Source organism: Equus asinus, chromosome 14 (genome assembly GCF_041296235.1).
Source record: "Equus asinus isolate D_3611 breed Donkey chromosome 14, EquAss-T2T_v2, whole genome shotgun sequence".
NCBI classification, from domain to species: Eukaryota; Metazoa; Chordata; class Mammalia; order Perissodactyla; family Equidae; genus Equus; species Equus asinus.
The window spans coordinates 47,824,908-47,844,596 of record NC_091803.1 but is presented as its reverse complement, the minus strand read 5'-3'; the positions used below and the strand labels follow the sequence as shown (position 1 = coordinate 47,844,596).

General features: G+C 53.1%; 2 protein-coding genes across 12 annotated transcripts in view; both read right to left on the bottom strand.

Moving 5' to 3' along the window:
- Positions 1 to 597: 597 nt before the first annotated feature.
- Positions 598 to 10,587, bottom strand: RNPS1 (RNA binding protein with serine rich domain 1). 8 transcript variants are annotated; one of them, XM_070485184.1, is made up of 9 exons: positions 10,454 to 10,508; positions 9,582 to 9,632; positions 7,240 to 7,427; positions 6,844 to 6,999; positions 5,445 to 5,636; positions 5,040 to 5,142; positions 4,572 to 4,725; positions 2,184 to 2,325; positions 598 to 1,499 (listed from the first exon to the last, which is right to left on the bottom strand). In XM_070485184.1, the coding sequence occupies exons 3-9, from the start codon at positions 7,308 to 7,310 to the stop codon at positions 1,400 to 1,402; spliced, it is 918 nt and encodes a 305-aa protein (XP_070341285.1). In that variant the 5' UTR covers positions 7,311 to 7,427; positions 9,582 to 9,632; positions 10,454 to 10,508; the 3' UTR covers positions 598 to 1,399. The 8 variants fall into 8 exon arrangements, with proteins under 8 accessions (XP_070341285.1, XP_070341287.1, XP_070341286.1 ...); XM_070485186.1 differs by having other exon boundaries at positions 9,607 to 9,632; XM_070485185.1 differs by lacking the exon at positions 10,454 to 10,508 and adding an exon at positions 10,064 to 10,254.
- Positions 10,588 to 18,413: 7,826 nt separating this feature from the next.
- Positions 18,414 to 19,689, bottom strand: part of ABCA3 (ATP binding cassette subfamily A member 3) — a 52,038-nt gene continuing 50,762 nt past the window's right edge. For all 4 annotated transcript variants that reach the window (XM_044746973.2, XM_070485180.1, XM_044746974.2 and 1 more), the window contains one exon: positions 18,414 to 19,344. In XM_044746973.2, coding sequence (XP_044602908.2) covers positions 19,213 to 19,344 — 132 coding nt within the window. In that variant the 3' untranslated portion in view covers positions 18,414 to 19,212. The remainder of the gene's footprint in view (positions 19,345 to 19,689) is intronic.

Here is a 19,689-nt window from a genome sequence, read left to right as displayed (position 1 = left end):
ACCTCACCTCCTTGGCAAGAAAGGGACAGGAGACACTTTTTATTTGCTTGATCCTGCACGGATCACCACTGAAAAGATACCCAAGAACAAAGGTGGTGGCCTGCCAGGCAGGGGGAACGAGGCTGAGGGAGGCAGCCAGTCTTCAAACTGCCCAGCAGCACACAATCGGCTTCTGCCCATTCGATTTGAACGCTGGACACTGCTAAGGGCCAAGCAGTTTTGGGCAATGGAAACTTTTGTTCATCATGAGTGCGTCCAAATCTTCCTTATGGCACAAACCAATTTCTGAGGTGGAAAAATAGTTTTTCCAGTTACCTGACAGTGCAGCAGCATGAGACTCATGTTTTTGGTCAGTTGGAATTTGAAGCTCCTGGGAACACGAGATGATGAAACACCCCTTTCTCTGATCTGTTGACCCACAGGAGCAACCCAACACCCACGGAGCTGACTGGTGTTCTCCTGGTTGACAGATTTTGGAGGGGTAACTTTGGAAATAAAATCAAAATCCAGTTCTTAGGCAGTCATGTGTTTTAATCCTCTGACAACTGAAGCTTTCTTTAGGCCCAAGGGACAGGAAGGAGGCAGCAAACCCACCACTCAATTTGCAGTCCAATCCTAGGTTTATTTGACACAGTCCTTTCATTTTACACAACGAAGTACAAACACAACATTATCTAAAATGCTACAAAGTTACAAAACTCAAAACAGAAAATTTATAGTACGACTGTACAATGAAAGCCAAAAAAGCAATGTACACCTTGCCAAGGTAACCTGCAAGACTACCATGAATAAGAGCCACAACAAGGGGTCTGTGATGACCCTGCAGAGCTGGCTCTCAGCTTGCTCACCATTTCAGAGAAAAGGAGACGGGGATGTGTGTGTGTGCATGAGTACATGTAAAAACAGAACCATTTACGGGAACAACCATGGGGCGTTTGACCCTGGAGGTCAGAGAGGACTCAAGCAGGGGAGCAGGGCCAGGCTAACAGGAACAGCAGCTGCATGAAGACCACCCTTTCCTGAAGGATCCCGCAGGCCACGAGACAGCTCCAGGTCGTCTGTGGAATGGAAAAACATACTCCCAGACCCGGGCCACGCTGCCTCCTGGAGCCCTGCTCGTCCCTGCTGGCTTTGCCAGTGAACTGACTCTCTCAGGGACTGGAAACGTGGGAGCTTTCTAGCCAGAAAACTGGAGGGCATCTTTATAGGCACAACCCCAAACCAACAACACTTCTGCAGCTGGAACTTGGCCTTCAGGGGAAATGTCTCAATTGTTGCCTTCGAAGCCTGCCCCTGAGTGAGGGATTTCTTTCCTACCGACCCTCCTTCGGCTAGAAAAGTGACAAAACTGTGTTAGAGAGGATATAAGTTACAGGGGGCAGAGCTTCGGTGGCCCTGCTTATCGGGAGGAGTTGGAGCTGGAACGGCTCCTGTGGCGGCGGCGGCCGGGGGAGCGAGAGCGCCGGCGCACGGGGGACCTGCGCCGCGGGGAACGTGACCTGTGGGAAGAGGAGAAGTCACATCAGACACAGAAGCAAATGCCACACATGCAGCTCTGCATCGCGGACTGCAGGGGAAAAGCTGGCTTCTTTCAGGAACAATTCTTAAAGCTTCACGTCTCAGGACTCCAAGTCAGGACAGTGCCCTTTGGAGATGCTGACACGGAGCCCTTAGGAAGGAAATGGATGTTCTGGAGACCAAAGGCACAACCCCAGGCTCCCTCCTCTTTTCTGAGGGCTATGGAAAGAGCAGTTTGACACCACTAGCAGAGGCCAGCCAAACGCTGCCTCTCCAAGTGAATTAGCCACCCCACCTCCCTGCCCTGACCCATTTTCTCAGCTAGGACGGGGAGAGGGGCCTGCCCCTAGTCATACAGGACCCGGAGTCTCCTGGGAATACTCGTGCAGCCTGCAGGTGCCTCTTCTGTCTATCCCTCACTCCAGTAGTTGCCCTTCTCTTCCCTTCCCCAGCTGGAAGAACACAATGCACTCCGAAGGCCACCTGTACCAACACCACGTTCCCACTCCCATCATGAGGCACGAAGCATGGGGTGGGGGTTAGGAGAGGGACATACATCAGCAGGACAAATAAGGTCCCGAAATCATGTTGCCACTTTGTATTGTAAATAAAACAAACCCAAACTGCCCCCAATCAGTCCTCCATGAGACCCCAAATCGACTCACCTTCTCCTCATCCGTGGGGGTGATCGGCGCCACATGGGAGGTGGTGGCAGCATTCTCCTGGGAGGGCTGAAACGCCTTGGGGGCGGCCTAGGCCAGGGGGCCAGCACAGCTGTGGCAGTGATCTCCTGGCCATCGATTTGTCCTGTTGACAAAAAGGATCAAATCAGAAAATATTTAACAAGTACCTACCCTCGGCCAGGGCCTGTGTCATGGTGGGCATACCACAGAGAGCAAGACAGACAGGGGTCTAGGGGAACGGGGAAGAACTAAGCTTGTGTCAGAAATAACCACATAATTACTATTATTGGAGGCGTCATCAAGAATCTATAAGGGAACACGGCACCTAATGGAGGACTCTATCTTGATGCACTAGGATGGCCTCCCAGAGGAAGTGCCACCCAAGCCAACACCTAAAGAACATGCTGGAAACCACTAAGCGAGGGGTAGGGTTGTGTCCCAGCCCTGAGATTGAGCTGGAAGGTGGTATGAGCCCTTGAGCGTCCTTCTCTAGAACAACCGGAAGGGGCTCGGCAAGAGCAGTGGGGAGATCCACTAGGGCTCTGGCAGGACAGAGATGGGGTGAAATGTAAAAACTCAAGGGGTAACTGGGATACAGAATCACCAGAACGTGGGGATGGACTGGGTGGGGAGCCGCAGGCTGAGGAGTACCAAGTTTCTGGATGAACTATGATCTCCTGAGAAGTGGGGCTCAGGAGGAGGAAGAGACTTCTAGGGTGGGGAACAAAATGAAACAAGGTTCAGATGTCACGTTTGTCTTAAGAGTTTGGAAAAAGCGCCTCAGAGAGGTGATTGCATGTAGCCAGTACTAAAAATCCACCTGTGGGAATGAAATCACATGAGAACAGTGAGGGGAGGTAGCATGGGCTGGAGGCCGGAGGAACCTGCAAGGTTTCAGGGAAGGAGTAAAGGAAAGCGAAGCACAGACCCAGGAACCCCCAGGGAGCATGCACCCTGACCTCAGTCCAGGGACTGCTTAGGGGACCAAGCACAGCCCTTGTGTGCCCCCAAAGGATAGAGGGCTCTTTTATCTTCTCAGCTCCTACCTTCAAGGGAACTTCAAAGGTAGAGGGGATAACTAAGGCATGTGCACCTGTGTTCAGAACCTACTGAAAGGTTAACTTAAGTAAACACAGCTGAAGGTGGCCCCCCGGCCCACTGCCAAAGCCAGCCCCAATTAGGCATTCACGGCACTGACTGACTGTACAACAAATGAGACAAATCCATCTCCTGGCCAGCTGCTAGGAAAGGCCGAGCTCTTCCACTGTCCTAAAGACAGTGTGGAGCCATTTCATTCGATGGTGCACAGCACAACATGGGGACACACATGAAGTTCCCACCAGAAACTTGAGAAAATGTGAGATATTTATAATCACGCACACCCTAGATGTGTCCCAGTCTCCTGAATTTTTACCAAGTGCTCAAATACACATGAGCAACAGTCTCTGAAACGAAGAAGTCATTCACAAGACTCAGAGCTGATGTGTGCAATGTGACGGACCATAGTTTATGCTGAGCTCCTAAAACACTTCCGAGGGATTTAAGTAGATTCAAACAGTTACCGAAGTATGAAGGAAAATTTCCTAGTATCCAAACTCTACCAGGGCTTGAGGGCAATTACCCAAAAAACTGTCAAGCTATTTGTCAAGTGTATAACAGGGCCTCCGAGGACTCCAAGGTTCTGGGGTGTTTAGACTCTCTTCCCTACTTGGCGCGGCAGCCCCCACAGTGCTGTGGGTAGTCCTGGCTCCCAGTCCCAGCTGCCTGAATTACAGCAGGCAGCGAGCTGGGGCCGAGAGAAACACCACGCTCCTTAAAATGTGGACTTGAAGACAAAATGAAAACTGGCCACGCAAACTATTCACAAATATTCAAATGTTGTTAGAACCATTCTGCCCAATACAAATGGCTATAAATGTCATAAATAGTTAAGTCACAAACTTTTGGGAAATGGGTAAAATTTGTGAATTCACAAAGCAATCCTAAAAATGCTGAAATCTTAGCAAAACAGAAAATGACCCTCAGAGAGGATTAAAGGAAACATTCCCATATAAAAGCCAAATGCTTCATTATGTCCATAATATATTTCTTATTAAAAAAACCTTCATTTGATCCTTAAGCTTATAATAGATTTAAAAATTCTTAAAATGCTAATATCTTTATATTTCCTCAACTTTTTTCCCCAAGAACAATGTTCCACAAAACATGTTTTTGGTGAACACACGCACAGTGAATAAGAACTGGATCCTGAAAGAGCACCAGGGAGATTCTGACGTGCAGCCAGGTTGGAAATTGGTTCTAAAGGTCCCTACGTGTGGCGGGCAGCTGGTCTTGGACAGGGGACAGAGGAGTGCTGGCAGGGGCACCCACCTCCGTCCATGTGCTTCAGCGCCTTCTCGGCTTCATCTGGATTCTCAAACTCCACGTATGCATAGCCTTTAGACAGGTGGGGGTGCATCCTTTCTACAGGCATGTCAATCATTTTAATCTTCCCGTAAGTGGAGAATATCTCCATGATGTGATCCTAGAGGGAAAGAAGGGTCACTCTAACGCTCACTCAGCAATCACTTACGTTAAGAGTCAAAGAGAATTCACCACATACTGACTACAATCTCGGCATTTGGCGTCAATCTCCTGGACAAATATATAGTCTATTCCATTAAAAGGAATTAATCAGTGCCCTACTTGAATCACAAACTATGATGTCAGTGCTGCAAAAGGCTATAAAGTTCACTTTCTGGCAGAGGGGCCTGCTTTTCCACACTTTGCTATTCTAAAAATCTGCAAAAGACACCCGTCTTCCCTACCCCTTCTACTGGATAGATTCGAGATTCCCACCTTGGTCACATTCCTGGTGAGTCTCCCAATGTGCACTTTGGTGGGTTTAGGGGAAGGGCTCCGCCTTTTCCTTTCCTTTTCGTCTCTTTTGGGTGGTTTGGATCTGATTGAAAAAACAAAACACCGGAAACAATCAATTTCTGCCAAGTCAAAATTTTTTTAGTAGTGATGTTAACCGCTAGTGTGACAGTTTTTTATAAGGAAGCTTTTCCTGCCAGTTCACGTACATTATCACTGTCTCAGAAATCCTATTTGACAGAAAGGCTTCTTCTTTGGGCTACTTATATAATAACTGTGCTAACTTTACAGCCCCCATTAAGTTCCCAGATAATGCACCAGTTTTGGGGGAGATCCCTCTGAAACAAGCCACGCTGGGCAGAGAAGCAGTGCTGGAGGAGAGCTTACTTGGAGCGGGAACGCCGCCTGTTGTCATGTCGGCGCCGAGAAGGACTTGGAGAACCAGAGGAGCTGCTGGAGCTGGAGCTGCGGGATGTGCTGGAACTTCCTGAGCGGCTTGATGCCGAAGAGGAGCTAGAGCCACTGCTCGAGCCTGTGCTGGTGCTGGAGCCCGAGCTGGAGGTAGAGCTGGACCGAGACCTGAGGGGCGAGATGGAGGGGGTCACGGACAAGAGCAAGTGGGAGCAGCATTTCTTCACAGTACAGAACAAGCTTGCACATGCTCCCAAGAAGAGGAAACCACTGTCCTCATATTTTCAAGCCTCACTGCCTTCCCCAGTGGGGAAAACATTCAACCTGTCCCTCCCAAGCCAAAGCCCTACGTGGGGACAGAAAACAGCATTCACATGGCACGGTGACAGGAAAGGAGGAATGAGCTGCTTTCCATCTATGCAGAAGCCTTGCCTACCGGGAGGTAAAGGAGGAGCCTGACAAGTTAGAACCAACTCAGCTTGGAAGGCGGCTACTGACTGACGCAGGCTGGTTTTCAACCAAAGGAAAAACAAGCTCTTGGCTAAGGCAATCCAGTTACAATTCTGAGAAGCACTGGAGAGAAAAACATACCCCAAGATGTCCCATTCCTTAATATCTCTAGAAAAGAAAACCCAGACACCATCTTTTATACATAATCAGAGCAAACCCCAAGCCAGTTTGCCATAAATTAGGATCTCTATGAACAATCAGAGGGTGTTTTTTTTAAATAAATAAATAATTAAGACAGGGGTCGGTCCCGTGGCTGAGTGGTTAAGTTCGTGTGCTCCACTGCAGCGGCCCAGGGTTTCACTGGTTCGGACCCTGGGCGCAAACATGGCACTGCTCATCAGGCCACGCTGAAGTGGCGTTCCACATGCCACAACTAGAAGGACCCACAACTAAAATATACAACTATGTACCAGGGGGTTTTGGGGAGAAAAAGGAAAAATAAAATCATTTTTTTTTTAAGACTGGCACCTGGGCTAACAACTGTTGCCAATCCCCCCCTTTATTTTCCCAAAGATTGGCACCTGGGCTAACAACTGTTGCCAATCTTTTTTTTTTTCTGCTTTATCTCCCCAAACCCCCTCTGTACACAGTTGTATATCTTAGTTGCATATTCTTCTAGTTGTGGGATGTAGGCCGCTGCCTCAACATGGCCTGACGAGTGGTGCCATGTCTGCGCCCAGGATCTGAACCCTGGACCGCCGCAGTGGAGCGCGCGAACTTAACCACTCAGCCATGGAGCCGGCCCTAAAATCTTAAGGGAAAAAAAAAAAAAATTAAGACAGAGCAGTCCGCGGGCTCTTTGGGAAGGCAGCAGGGTGTGGCTGTGGACGCGAGGCCCTCTCAACCTCTACCCTACCAGCCCCACCTGGTGCTGCTGCTACCACTGGAAGCGCTGCGCCTCTTTCGAGTTTTATCCCTGCCACGATCCTTCTCGCTTGACTCCTTGGTGGCCCCTTTATCTTTGGAGCGATCCTTGGACTTCTCATCAGAGCGGTCTTTGCGTTTGGTAGGAGAAGGAGCCCTGGATGGTGAGGAAGAGTATGAGATCGCATGCCCCTTTGACTGAACCCTGAAACAACAGGACAACCCAAGAGGGGATCCAAAGGGCTATAGGGATCCCAGGTGATCACAGAGCAAAATGATCTGTGGCTTAGGACCCTTTCACTGTAGAATGCAAGACATTTCCAATCTTCCCCTTTCTGAGGGTCTTTGGAATGAGCACCCCCAAAGTAGCACTAGAAAAATCTGACAGAAGGATTACCTAGTGCTGGACTTTTTATTATTTTCTTTGACTCCTAGCAAGCTCTTCTTTTTCACTCCTGATAAATCCATTCTCCCCTTCTGAGGTGTTCAAAGCAGCAATGGCGGCCTCACTTATCTGAACTCTCACTTCTAACTCGAGTCTGAGAAACGATCCCTAATCGATTGCAATTTACGCCAAAGTGCAGCCTAATAACAAGATAAAAGGATTTACAGAGTGAATGAATTGGCAAGGCAACAAATCTACTTTGCAGTCAAACGCTGAGCACATGAGAAGGTGGCAAGGAGTACACTAAGCAGCAAGTGTCCACAAAGCCAGGAACATTAGGGGGACCCTCACCATTTCCCCAGGGAGCCCCCCCCCCCGCACAGGACACACAGGTAGAACTCATCTTGTATTTTTCTGAAGGACATGGTGGTGGTACCCATCACTGGTATTTTACATGTGATACAATACCCATCTTTCACTCCTAAGTTTGACGATAAGCACTCTAGTCCCTTAGAAATACTGTAGCACATACTCATGCAGGACAGAGAAAAATTTGTGTGTGGCTCCCCGACAGGACCACTGAAAGGATCAGACCTCTTGTTTCATTGCTGGAATTTCCTTGTAGGATACTTTGGATATACGATATGACTAGAAGCAAAAACCATTTCAAAAGTGACTGGTACCAGCATTAAAACACTTAATATCCAAAGCAAACAGGTAAGATATAGTATATGAACTTTTGAAAAGCAGCAAAATAAGGTGTTAAAAAATAGTCATTGCAAATATTCAACTTTAATAATACGTACATGGATGTGTAATGGGGGAAGTATACCAAAGTCTGCAATTTACTTTGAAATGAAAATAAGATTGATGGGAGGCTAGATATATAATAAAGCAAATATGGCAGAAATATGCCTTGTAGAATCCAGGTGGTGGTTATGTGGGTATTCACTGTACAATTCTTTCAACTTTTCTGCATGTTTACACTTTTTCAAAAATAAAATGTTGGAGGAAAAAGTAGGTACTGGAATTGGATGAGACAGTGCACGTCAGGGTTTAGTAAAGTGCCTGGACCGCAGCAAGTGCACAATAAATGGTCATTAGTAAATACAAGAACCAACTACTCGCTACATGCCCCGTGTTTCCTGGGCACAGCCTGCCTTCAGTATTTCCCATGAGATCCTGTACAAATTGCCTGAGTTGTAAGCAAAGACCTCAGGATATTAGCCTCAACGACTTCTGCCTCACCTTCTCCATAGCCCGTAAGCAACTTGGACACAGCATGCCAATGGGGATCTTGTTTCCATGTTGGTAGGCATGCCCAAAATGCTGAATGAACGTTCTGACTCAACAAAAAGCACCCAGCTTTGGACAATCACATGAGACTGGATGAGAGAAGAACAGCATTTTTGCTGCTCTTTTGCAGGGCTGTAAAATCTTTTAAGATGTTCACCTTAAAATAATAAGGTACTACAGACACCGACCAGGCAACACCTGATAAAATTTAGCGTCGTTGGACAATCAGTGAGTACAAGCCAGTGGTTAGGAGTCTGGAGTCAGCCTGCCTGGGTTTCATTCAAGGCTTCACTGTGTGACCTTGGATAATTTCAATCTTAATCTTTCTGAGCCTCAATTTCTCACCAGCAGCATTATGGTGACAATTACAGTTCCTACACTTTATAATTATCAAGGACATTAACCAAATTAACCCACGAAAGAGATCTGGCACATAGTTAAGGCTCAATAAATATCAGCTAACATTGGAATAAAAGGATGTTTTTCCATGTTTGGAGACTCTTTCCCCACAGAAACTCTTGCCTCCAAAGTCACACATAATCTTTGAATGCTCATCTGGAGTCCCTGGACCGCCCTTATTAGGAGCACCAAGAGCACCACTGTCCAATAGGAATAGAGGACATCCTAAAGTTTTCTAGTAGTCACATTACAAAAAGTAGAAGTCAACAGGTCAAATGAACTTTTAGTAATGTATTTATTTGCCACACTATACCCCAAATACCTTTTCAAAATATAATCAGTACAAAAACTTATTTACAAAATATTTACACCCCCCCCCCCCCATACCAAGTCTTCTAAACCTCTCTCTGGGCTAGGTGTATTTCCAGGGCTCAATAGCCACAGGGGGCCAATGGCTACCTCATTGCACAGTGCTGACCTACAGTGCAGACTCCTGGGCCCCCCACCCCAGTCGTAATGATCTGCCTGAATGTACTTTGTGAAAACAAGCACCCCCGGTTATTCTTAAACACTCTACAAATTAAGAACCACGAAGCAAGCGAACACTTTGCCGGGTGGGGCCGAGGGCTAGAAAGCAAAGGTTGAGGCTCTCTGCTCACACAAGTTCACGTAACAGCACCGGACCTTGGTTATTGGTTACCTCCCCCATCCTCCGGAAAGGTGCGCGTCCAACAGCCAGAGAGAGGAGAGAACAAAGAGTTAAATCTCGAGCAGATGGCGTTGCAGCTCACATCTTCACAGCACCTTCCCCACGTAAAAGTACACTCTAGGCACAGTTCATGCGAAATAACAGAGAGAGAACAAGCCACGTCTCTCCTCCACTGATTTGAACCTTGCCGCCTCCTCCCTTTTGGGGCAGCCTGTCACACTGAGCTCCGCGACATTAGGGGCCGTGTCCCTGACGACTAGCACCGAGAACGGCACTCAGGGGCCCGGCAAACGTTCGGGGAGTGAGCGTGTGAATTAATGGCCCGAAAGGAGGATCAGCCGGTCTTCCACGGCAGCCATCCCACAAAGCAACTCCGCACCCACCGGCACGGGCCCCGCACGCGACCTCGCACCCCGGTCCGCGTTCACTCACAACTCCCCCGTCCAGGCGCCGGGCCGCGGGCGCTTCCAGGGCGGGGCCTGGCGTTGCGGGCCTGGGTCTCCAGCCCGGTGAGAGAACCCCGAAGGCGGAAGCCGAGCGCCGCTGCTCCGAGTCCCGCGGGCCTTACTGGGCCCGCCGCAGAGCGGACGAAGCGAGGGCGCCCTTCCGCCCGCCGCCGCCCCGACCACTTCCGGGCCGCGGCCTCGGCGCCTCCCACTCCTCCCGCCCCGGGCCACACTCTTTCTTCTCAGACCCCGCGCCGCGCCGCCGGGGCGCCTCCCCCACCGCCGAGTCAGGGAGCGGGTCAGCTTCACGGTGCGTCCCGCCGAGCCTGGCAGGCGGCCCCCGTAGCTCGGATGGGGTCGGATTCTCCCAACTTACATCTTCCCGCCGCCGCGAACTCCTCCCGCTTTCCTCAGCCGCTGAGGCCGGCGCCGCTCTGTCGTCAGGGTTAGGGAGCGGGAAGGCGCCGCTGGCGGCGCGCAGCGATGACGTAGCGCCTCAGCCAATGGGCGCGAGCGAGGAGAGTGTTAAAGGGCCAAGGCGGTTTGTGGCGAGCGGTGTCGAGGGCGTGTACTCTGGGAGGGAGGTCTAGGGCGGCCCCGGGCTGGCCGCGCGCCTTAGCGGGTCGGCAAACTCGTGGGGCTCGCTCGGGCCGGGAGGGGCGCGCCGCGTGGGCGGCTCTCGGCAGGGGTGGAGAGGGTTAACGCGGCCCCGCCCCTCTCCGTGCGCGGGCGCTCTGGCCTCGTCGCTGGCCTGGCTGCAGCCGGGTCGGGACGTTCCTGACTCGGCTGCTTCGCGCCCAGGGCGGCAGGGCGGTGGCAGAGGAGGGTCGCGCGGGCGCTGCGGCCTTTGGCGGCCTGCCGTGGGGGCCCGCCAGGCGGAGGCGGCTCTGCGGGCAGGGCCAGCGCGGGGATGGGTTCGTGCGGTTTAACCAAGCTTGGTGTGCGGGGTGACCGTATGGATGCGCCTTCTGCTCCGGCGGAGCTTGGCCAGGTCGACAATACAGGCGGCACTGCGGCCAGAAAGCGGGGAACAAAAGTCGGGGTAGAAGACAAGGTGCAGAAGGGGAGGCATCTCCGAGGAGGTGACACTGTATCTGAGCTCCGAGTTGAAGGGCGAGCCCAGCAGAGGAAACAGCAGGTGCAAAGGCGTGGAGGCTCGTTGGAAGAAGCAAAGGGAAGCCAGTGCAGCCAGTGCGGTGGCTCGCAGGCCAGGGCGAGGAAGGTGGAGTTCAGCAGTGGGAGGACATGGAGGATGCGCAAGATACGGCGTCAGCTTCATCCCCCGGCCGGTAGACGGTGCAGGCAAGGAGGCACTGTCAGAGCCTCTGGCAAAGGCAGAAGGAGGGGTGAGGGTGCCGGGCCCGGGCAGAAGGCCATTGGAGTAAAACCCGGCGCTGAGAGGCCCAAAGCTTGCCGGGTTTGTTCACCGCTGTGCCTCCCGCGTCCCCACCTGTGCCTGGCAGGCAGTCGCTGCTCCATGACTATTAGTGAGAGGAGCTGTTAAGGCACACTGGGTTCTTATTGTCCCCCAGGATAGAAATCAAGAGAGACAACAAACGAGAGTAGCAAAATGAAAGTTTATTAGCTTGTGCACAGGAGAGGCACGAGGGAGCCAGTGCAGAAAGGGGCAGGTGACTGGCTGGTTAGGGAACGAGATTGTGAGGCTTTTTATTAGGCAAAGGTTGGGGAGGAATGCCTTGTCATGGCATGTAGAGGTGGGGTTGTGCTTGCGCCTGCACTGTCATGTAGCATGCCACTGCATGCGATGCATGTATCATTAGCATGCTAGCTCTCCACCCCTGGGTGTGAATTTTACTATGCTAATGGGGCTAAGGTCACCTTCAGTGGACTCTTGGGTGCTAGGGTGCATGCGTGAGCCCAGGAAAGTCCAGAGGTTGCAGAATGTGGATCTTGATGGCCTCTATCTGATCCTCCTAGCTTACCAATTGGTTAGAGGTCTTATCTTGTTAGGTCAGGGGCCTTGCAGATGTCCCTGTCTCATTAGGCTGGTTCTTGTCTCAGAGGGAAGGTGCATTTGGCCCCAGACGTTGTCTGAACAGGTAGGTGCAGCAAGGAAGAGAAGGGAACAGATCCACGGTGCTGCTATTTTGGAGGAAGGAACCAGTGTGTTTGGAGATGAATTAGATGTCGGGGGAGGACAGGCTTAGTGACTTGGGATGGATGGATGGTGCTGTGGATACAGTCTGCAAGTCATTGCTCTCTCTTCACGTGGTGTTCCCAGCCAGTGGGTGGTGACTCCTTTCCCTCATCCAGTCCCTCTGGCCTGGTCCAGGGGAGTCAAGTGTGCCCCTAACACCTCACCCTGGGCTGAGGGGTGTCTGAGGAGCTGGGAAAAAAAGACAGCCCAGGAGGAGCAGCCTGCCTCCTGAGTCCCTCCACTGAGGCACCAACATGTTCCTGGGGGTGGGGTTGGCAGGCAGTCATTCTGGGTCTGGGTCCTTCCTTTCGATTTACATTTGACTGGAGGTGGGAGGGTGGGGGGCTTTTTAGAGCAAGTTAAATTCTCTGTGACACTATCATATCTGCCATGCCCAGGCATGGAGGGTAAGTGGAACAGAAGGGGGCCCCTGGCCCTGCAGCAGTGAAGGGGCCCAGAGGGTCGGCATGGGGGACTGGTGGCCTTGGTGGTCCGGGTACGCAGCACATGGAGGTCTGTGAGGAGGCCTTGGCAGCACATGGGAGCCCCACACATCCTGGACCAACCATCAGTATTGCCTGAAGTGCCCAAACCAAAAGTGACACTGACACCCTAGGTGGGGGGGGCAGGCCAGTGACCCCACTGTGGTGAAAGGAGAGTTTGGACACCACCAGCTTAGCTGACAGACCCCTCTGCTTTTTTTTTAAATGCTCTAAAGTAATACAATTTGGCATGCATATAAATGTTAACACATTTTATGTTAAATCTAAAAGCATGATTTATTCAGACACATGAATTTACTCAAATTTGTTTCTAAATTACTGATTTTTTAAAAAATATTTTATTTTTTATTTTTCCTTTTTCTCCCCAAAAGCCCCCAGTACATAGTTGTATATTCTAGCTGTGGGTCCTTCTAGTTGTGGCATGTGGGATGCCGCCTCAGCATGGCTTGATGAGCAGTACTAGGTCTGTGCCCACGATCCGAACTGGCGAAAGCCTAGGCCATCGAAGCAAAGTGCATGAACTTAACCACTCGGCCATGGGGCCAGCCCCTAAATATTACTGATTTTTGTTATCAGCTGTTGGGCTTTAAAATTTGAGCATCTTGGCTTTTGCCATTTTGAGGATCAGCAGAATGTTTGGAAGAAACATGAGAAAATAAAACTCTGGAGGCTTCCCCCAGCCTTCCAGAATTCCTGGCTTTCTGCCCTCTCAGCCCCTAGTGCCAACCCTCTGAGCCCGTAGGGGCTGAGGGCCAGGGGGCTGAGGCCTTGGGGACTTCAGGAGGTGTCTGGCCTGGGTTTGGTGGAGGGGGTGGGACAGGGCTCCTGTGAACAGGGCATCTGGTAATGGGCCCCAGGCCTGGAGCTCTATGCCATAGGCATCCTGCAGGCTCTGACCAGTATCTGAGCCCTCCTCCCTGTCCTCCCAGGGCTGAGGGCCACCTGTCGGCGATGTGGGGTTGCTCTCATTTGAGAGTACCCATGTCAAGGCAGAATGTTCCCTCTGCCTTCCTCTATGGGCCTGATGGCCTCTGTGATGTCTGCCCTTGGAGGCTGGTGACCCAGGCTCTGAGAGGGTCAGGGATAGCCTGAGATATACTGGAAGTCACAGTGGGCCACCCAGGAGCCTGGAGCAGGCATTGTGTCTCCTTGTAAACCATGTCAAGGAAGCACTTCTACTCATTGCTGACAATCTCTGTGCCAAGGGCAGGTGTGGCCCAGCCAGGTGGAAGAGAGGGGTTTCGGTGGGGTCAGGGAGGTTGTGATGTCTTGGTGACCTTAGGGGAGGCATTAGAGGAAGAGTCAGGTCCCCAAGGCCTGGCTCCTGTCTGGGGGTGGGTGCCTGCAGCCCCTGAAGAAACCTAGGAAGAAGGAGCCCAGGAGGAGGTCCTGGTCGGTCCTCCTGGGTGGCCAGGCTGGGTCTGAAAGGTCCAGCCAGCCAGTGAGGGTCTGGAGTTGTGAGGCCTCCCCGGCTCCAGGTTCATGTCTCTAAGGTGTGGGGGATTCAGGTCCTGAGGTCCCCCCAGCAGGCACCTCTGGACTCTGCTAGGAAGTGCAGGCTGCTCTCTGGAGGGGCTGCAAGGCTGGGGGGCTGCTGAGCTGTGTGCTTGGGAGCCTGTGCTGTGGGCTTGGGAACGTGTGCTGGTTATCACATGCCCAAAGCCCTGTGTCCATTTCTGCTCCAAGGAAGTCAAGAATAGTGACACCTGAGCTACCCACCCTGAGGCTGTCATAGGGTACAGGGTGGGGCCCAGCCAGAGCCGCATACAGAGCAGGCTGCGGTGTTGCTGGGGCTCTCACTGGGGCCGAGCCATCCTGGCCTCCAGCCCGGCCCCCTGGTCCCCCCTTGTGCCATCCACAGCCAGTTGACTTGGAGCTTCTCTGACTTTGGAGGCGTCTGAGGCGGGCATCTGTGGGGTGTGGGCCGGGCCCCAGGAGTGGGGCCTGGGCAGCCCCGTGTGTTGAGGAAGGAAGGCAGGGCCCCCGCTCCCTGGGCCCGACCCCATAGCTTCAGCACTTCCTCCTGCCTGCCCAGGCCACATGGGCCCATCAAGTGGAGATCGGACTCCAGGGCCCAGGGCTGTCCTGCTTCCTGGCTGCCTCTCCTGGGGGGCCGGTGGGGACTCGGACCTCTGCCTTGTTGCCCATTCTCAGGCAGCCTCCAGGCCCACCCGCCCTGAGCCCCCTCATGCAGGGCCCCCAGGGTGCCCTGCCCTCTCTTAGGGAAGGGAGAGGGGCTGCGGGATCTTGAACATTCCAGGGTTTGGGGTTGGACCTGAGCCAGGGTTCAGGGAATGGGGCCTTATGTCTGGAGGGTGGGATATCGCACACTCAGCCTGCTGGCCTCAGCTGTAGGGTGGGGTGAGTGGCTAACCCCGACTTTGGTGTTGGGGGTACCTCTTGGAGCCCCTATGAGCCATCTCCTCCATGCAGGAGTGGGTGGAGTTTAGCCCCTCTGGGCCAGGTGGGGCCTGGGCTGTCTACCCAGGAACGTCCCTCTTACTCTGGCCCTTAGTGCCACTGACGGCAGTCACCTTCACACTGATGAGACTGTGTGGGAATGAGGGTCCCAGAGGGCCCGGCCAGCTTATACCATGAGTGCTGTGCTGGTCCCCAGAGGTGAGCTGAACAGCAGCTGGCATGAGGTGTCACTCAGATGGGACAGCAGGAATCAGCTGCTCTGGCTGGCAGCCTAGCCCTGGGCTAGCCTTTCGGAACCCTCTCCCACTCATCCCCAGACTCTGGCCCTGCAGGTCTCAGGTCTGACTGGCCTGGGGTCTTGGGACATCAGGTATTCAAGAAATTGATTGAGTTCAGGCCAGGAAGGCCTGGCCATCTCCTCCGCCTGGGGTATGTAGTCATCCCCAGACAGCTTGTGGCTGCCCTTGGATCTGCCTTCCAGCCTCCCCTCCAAGTGCTGGCCTTGGCTTACACCTCCATCTTGCTGGTCTCCCTGCCTTGGTCTTGTCTGCTGCTTTGTGAGACTGGGTCAGGGTCCCCGGGACTCAGGTGACCTTGGCTTCCCCTGGAGTCCTGGGAAAGATCTGGGACTGGAGTTTGTCAAGCAAGAAACTATCCAGTTTGTTTTGCTTTTCTGAGTCCCTGCAACCAATGGGTCAGGGCACTCTGTTGGGGAGAGAGGAGTGGGTGGGCCTAGGGTATGACCACTTCTGCTGGTCAGCAGGGACCCTCAGGGCTTCCTGAGTGGGTGGGCAGGTCTCATTGGCTCAGGTGGATGACTAACGCATGCATGGGGGACCACCTCCTCGAGGATGCCAGCCTGCCTGCTACAGTCGTGGCAGAGACTGCGGTTGCGTCCTGGTATCTGGGTTTTATCTGGCGTGCCCAGCTAGATAAGGGACTGCATGTCCCAGCTCCTTGCACCTGGTGCTGCTGTGTGCCTGTGTTCTGGGCAACAAAATGGACACAGAAGTGTATGACACCTGGGAGCTGTGCTCTCCTGCTGCACCCCCTGCTTCCCACTGATTCCATCTGGAAGCCTCAGTGGCACCATGGACCCTGAGAGGTGACCTTGAGGAGGGTAGCCTGCACCTGGATGGAGCAGGCAGATGGAGTCTGGTTCCCTGAGACCTTGATGGTGACAGAATGCCCGGACTGCCTTCTCTGGCCTTATTACTTGGCAGAGAAATAAACACGTTTCTTTTTTGAAAGACTGTCATCTGGGCTTTTCTGATGTGCGCAGCAAGCCTATTGGAGAGTCTTTATTCCATAGCAGCTGTTCCTATGGCCTGGGGGTGGGGTTCCCTTAGCCTGTGACCTGCTGCCTGGGAACCCTTCCCCACCGTGCAGGCAGTGGGGGGGGGGCTTCACCTCAGCCATCCCCCTAGCAGGGTCTCCCTTCCCTCCCCATGTGGCTGCCCTCCTCCCTTGTCAGGGCCCTCTCTAAGTTCTGGGTGCAGCTGTCAGGCTGAAGGGCAGTCCCTGTGTCCACCATCTGGGTTTCAGTTGAGCCACACCGTTGGCCTAGGCAGGACTTTTCCACGGCCTTGCTCTTAGCCCGGATGTGGGTGTCTGCCCCTTGGGAGCCCTGGACCAGGCTGTGTAGGGTCTCCTAACTGCTGTTGGGGGCAGGGCAGGAGTTGAGTCCTGGGGAGGGCTGCGCCTGGCAGATGCAGCAGCTGTTTGGGACCAGCATCCCTAGGGACCATCTGAGCCTGAAGGTCTAGAGGAGAGTGGAATAGGAAGTCAGGGGCATGAAGCAGGCTGGCTCTCCTGATGGGGAGTTCAGCTCCGCACCCCTCCCACCCCCCAGGCTTAGAGCTGTCACAGCACAAACCAAACTAGCCAAGGCCGGCGGTGGGAGGTGGTGTCTGAGGCCTCACTCCAGGCTCCTCAAGGACTCTCAGCTCCAGCATCAGCTTTCCAGCAGCCTCCAGATGACCCAGGGATGCCAGGTAGACCCTAACAGTTGTGCCCCTTCTGCTGCTCCTAGGGTCCCTTCTGTCATTCCTGCAGTTGCCCAAGCTCTGTGCTTGGGTGCAGCCATGCACCCCACCCATGGACACCCCGAGTCCTCTGGGCTCTCCCTGACTGTGCTGTGTGCCTGCCCCTTGTCCCCACTGTTGCAGCCTTGCCTGTGCCCATATCCTCCTCCACAGCTGCCATGTCGTCCACCTAAGAAGGCTCTCTGACCATGACAGTTCCTACTTTAGTCCTGCCAGTCTCCTCTGCACTCATCTCTCCACCTCGTCACCCACCAGTGAACCCACCTCTCCCTGCACTGACGCAGTCTGGTTTGGCGTGGGTGTGCCTCACACATGCTGTTCCTTCAGTCCTGAATGCCTTTTCTCATGACCTTTTTTCTGGCATCAAAGGAGGAAAATGAGAACTTTCTCAATCTTTAACATGTGGACTTAAAAACAAGCCCAGGCTGCCCTGCAGGAGGGCTGTCAGGCATGGACACATGGCCAGGCCGTGATGGCCTCTACCCTCCTCCCACGACATGGCAGATCCAGCCCAGGTGCAGCAAACCGGCAACCACCAGACAGCAGGTTGGCCGCTCAGACCGACCTCTTGGGCAAGGTTTAGGACCAAAGGCACCCCTAAGTTCATTTTTTATAACATGGAACTAAATGATGATAGTTTCAAGAACTTCAAAGGGACTAAAGGAGTTGCTGAAACTATTTGCAGCATTCATAAACTTTGATACTGATAAAAATGCAAATTTGAAACTCCCAAATGAACCAAAGTGATGAAAACAAGTCTTTTCTAAAACTATGAATTCTAAAGGAATGTAAAAGACACAGAGATTCGAATCACAAAAATTTAGAAAGCTGTAAAAAATAACTGCGTAAATGAAAAGTGAGCTGACGTTGAAGGAGCATCTTCTGGAAAATGGCTTAAAGCCCATGAGTGGCCCTGGAGCCAAAGGCCTCCTGCCCTGCCAGGTCTGCACCCTCCTACGCCAGCCCTACACCCCTCCCTCACTGCAGATGAAGGATCTGTCAGTTGGTTGTTTCTCTAACCTGCTTTGCCCCTTGCAGTTTGGGTTTGTTCCTTTGTACCACAGCAGCGAGTTCTGTAAGTTTACTGGAGAGTGGGAACAACGAGCTCAGGCTTTTGCGTCTGAAACTTGAACAGGAGGCTTGTGTTAGGACTGTGGGTGAGTGAGTGGTTCTGTGACCCCCATCTTGTGTGTGACTCACAGACCCGGGTCACATTTCCTCCCAGCCTTTATTTTCTGGACAAAGTCACCACCTGTTGGGTGCATCCTCCACAGATGGCCACTCAGCCCGACAGTGATCCCTGACTGGCCTCCCGGCCTGTGACTCCACAGCAGGCCAGTGTTGGGAACGAAGGACTGCCATCCCTCCCCTCTCCAGCTGACTCTGGAAGATGCTGGTGGGATGATACTGGGCACAGGCTTGGCTCTGCCTGGTGTAGTGTCCACACTGAGAAGCAGGGACTCCCAGGATGCCCCCAACTGCACAGAAAGCCAAGACCTCAGCGCCAAATCATGGCCAGGATCTCCCTCATGGATGGCGACAGGCGACCTTCTGTCCATTCTGGGCAGCCTGGTGAGCCCAGATGCCGACTGTCCCGCTGGCTTCCTGTGTCACCCCCAGGGAACCTCTGTGCCAAGTGCGAACGTGGAGATGTCACTGGGTGCTCTCCTTGCAAGCACTTGGGGAAATTCAATCCTGGGGTCAGCTGTGGCCTTTACCTACATGGCTCTCTGCCCAAAGACCCTGAGGCTTGCCTGCACGGACTGCCCGACCTGCTCTTGGTTGGGATCTCGAGTTCTGGAGAGCGGGCTGCGGTGACTGCTGTAGACGTGGATGGTGGCATGCTGATTCCTGGCATGAGAGTACTGACATGCCTGGTCCGTACTGTGCCTTGATTCTCATATCCGTCATAGAAAACAGTGATTAGAAATAAGGGTGCAGATTAAGATGAACTCAGAGGGAGAGGACGCCCACCTGTGTGACCGCTCACCCCACCCGTGCCGACTCCTCACGGCCCCTCGTCCTCGGTGGGCGGCTGCAAGTGGGCGAAGCTCAGGAAGACCTGCTCCAGTGAGATCTGGCTCACGGAGTAGTCGTCCACTCCGTACTTCTCCTTGGCCTTTTCCAGAATACCAAACACCTTTGGGAAGCAGAAAAGCCGCTGTTAACAAGCCCAGGGCCTGGTTCCTTGGCTAGTCTGGGAGTCTTTTGGCCGTAAGGGGTGGTAAAGCCCTGAAAGATCCTACTCCTGCCCCTGCCTGGTCTGTGAAGCACCTTCAGGAAGTCAGCCCCAAGGGGTGAGCCACACTCCCAGAGGGAGGAGGTGGGCTGTGCAGGGCCAGCAGGCACAGGAACCGGGTTTCCTCCTGACTCTTCCCAGGTCAGAGTATGACCCTGGCAACCTGTGTTCCCTCTCTGGGCCTGTTTCTTTTTTTGCACCAAGTTTTTCCCAACTCAAATATTTTGGGTGTAAAACTCCAAACCC

What these genes read in the sequence shown, in the direction of transcription:
- RNPS1 (XM_014848983.3), bottom strand. Translation starts at nt 7,310, where the DNA reads ATGGATTTATCAGGAGTGAAAAAGAAGAGCTTGCTAGGAGTCAAAGAA. An exon ending in AATAAAAAGTCCAGCACTAG is followed by an intron (nt 7,000 to 7,239) that starts GTAATCCTTCTG and finishes CTCACCATCCAG; the next exon opens with GGCTCCTTCTCCTACCAAAC. An exon ending in TCACCAGGAATGTGACCAAG is followed by an intron (nt 4,726 to 5,039) that starts GTGGGAATCTCG and finishes CTTTCCCTCTAG; the next exon opens with GATCACATCATGGAGATATT.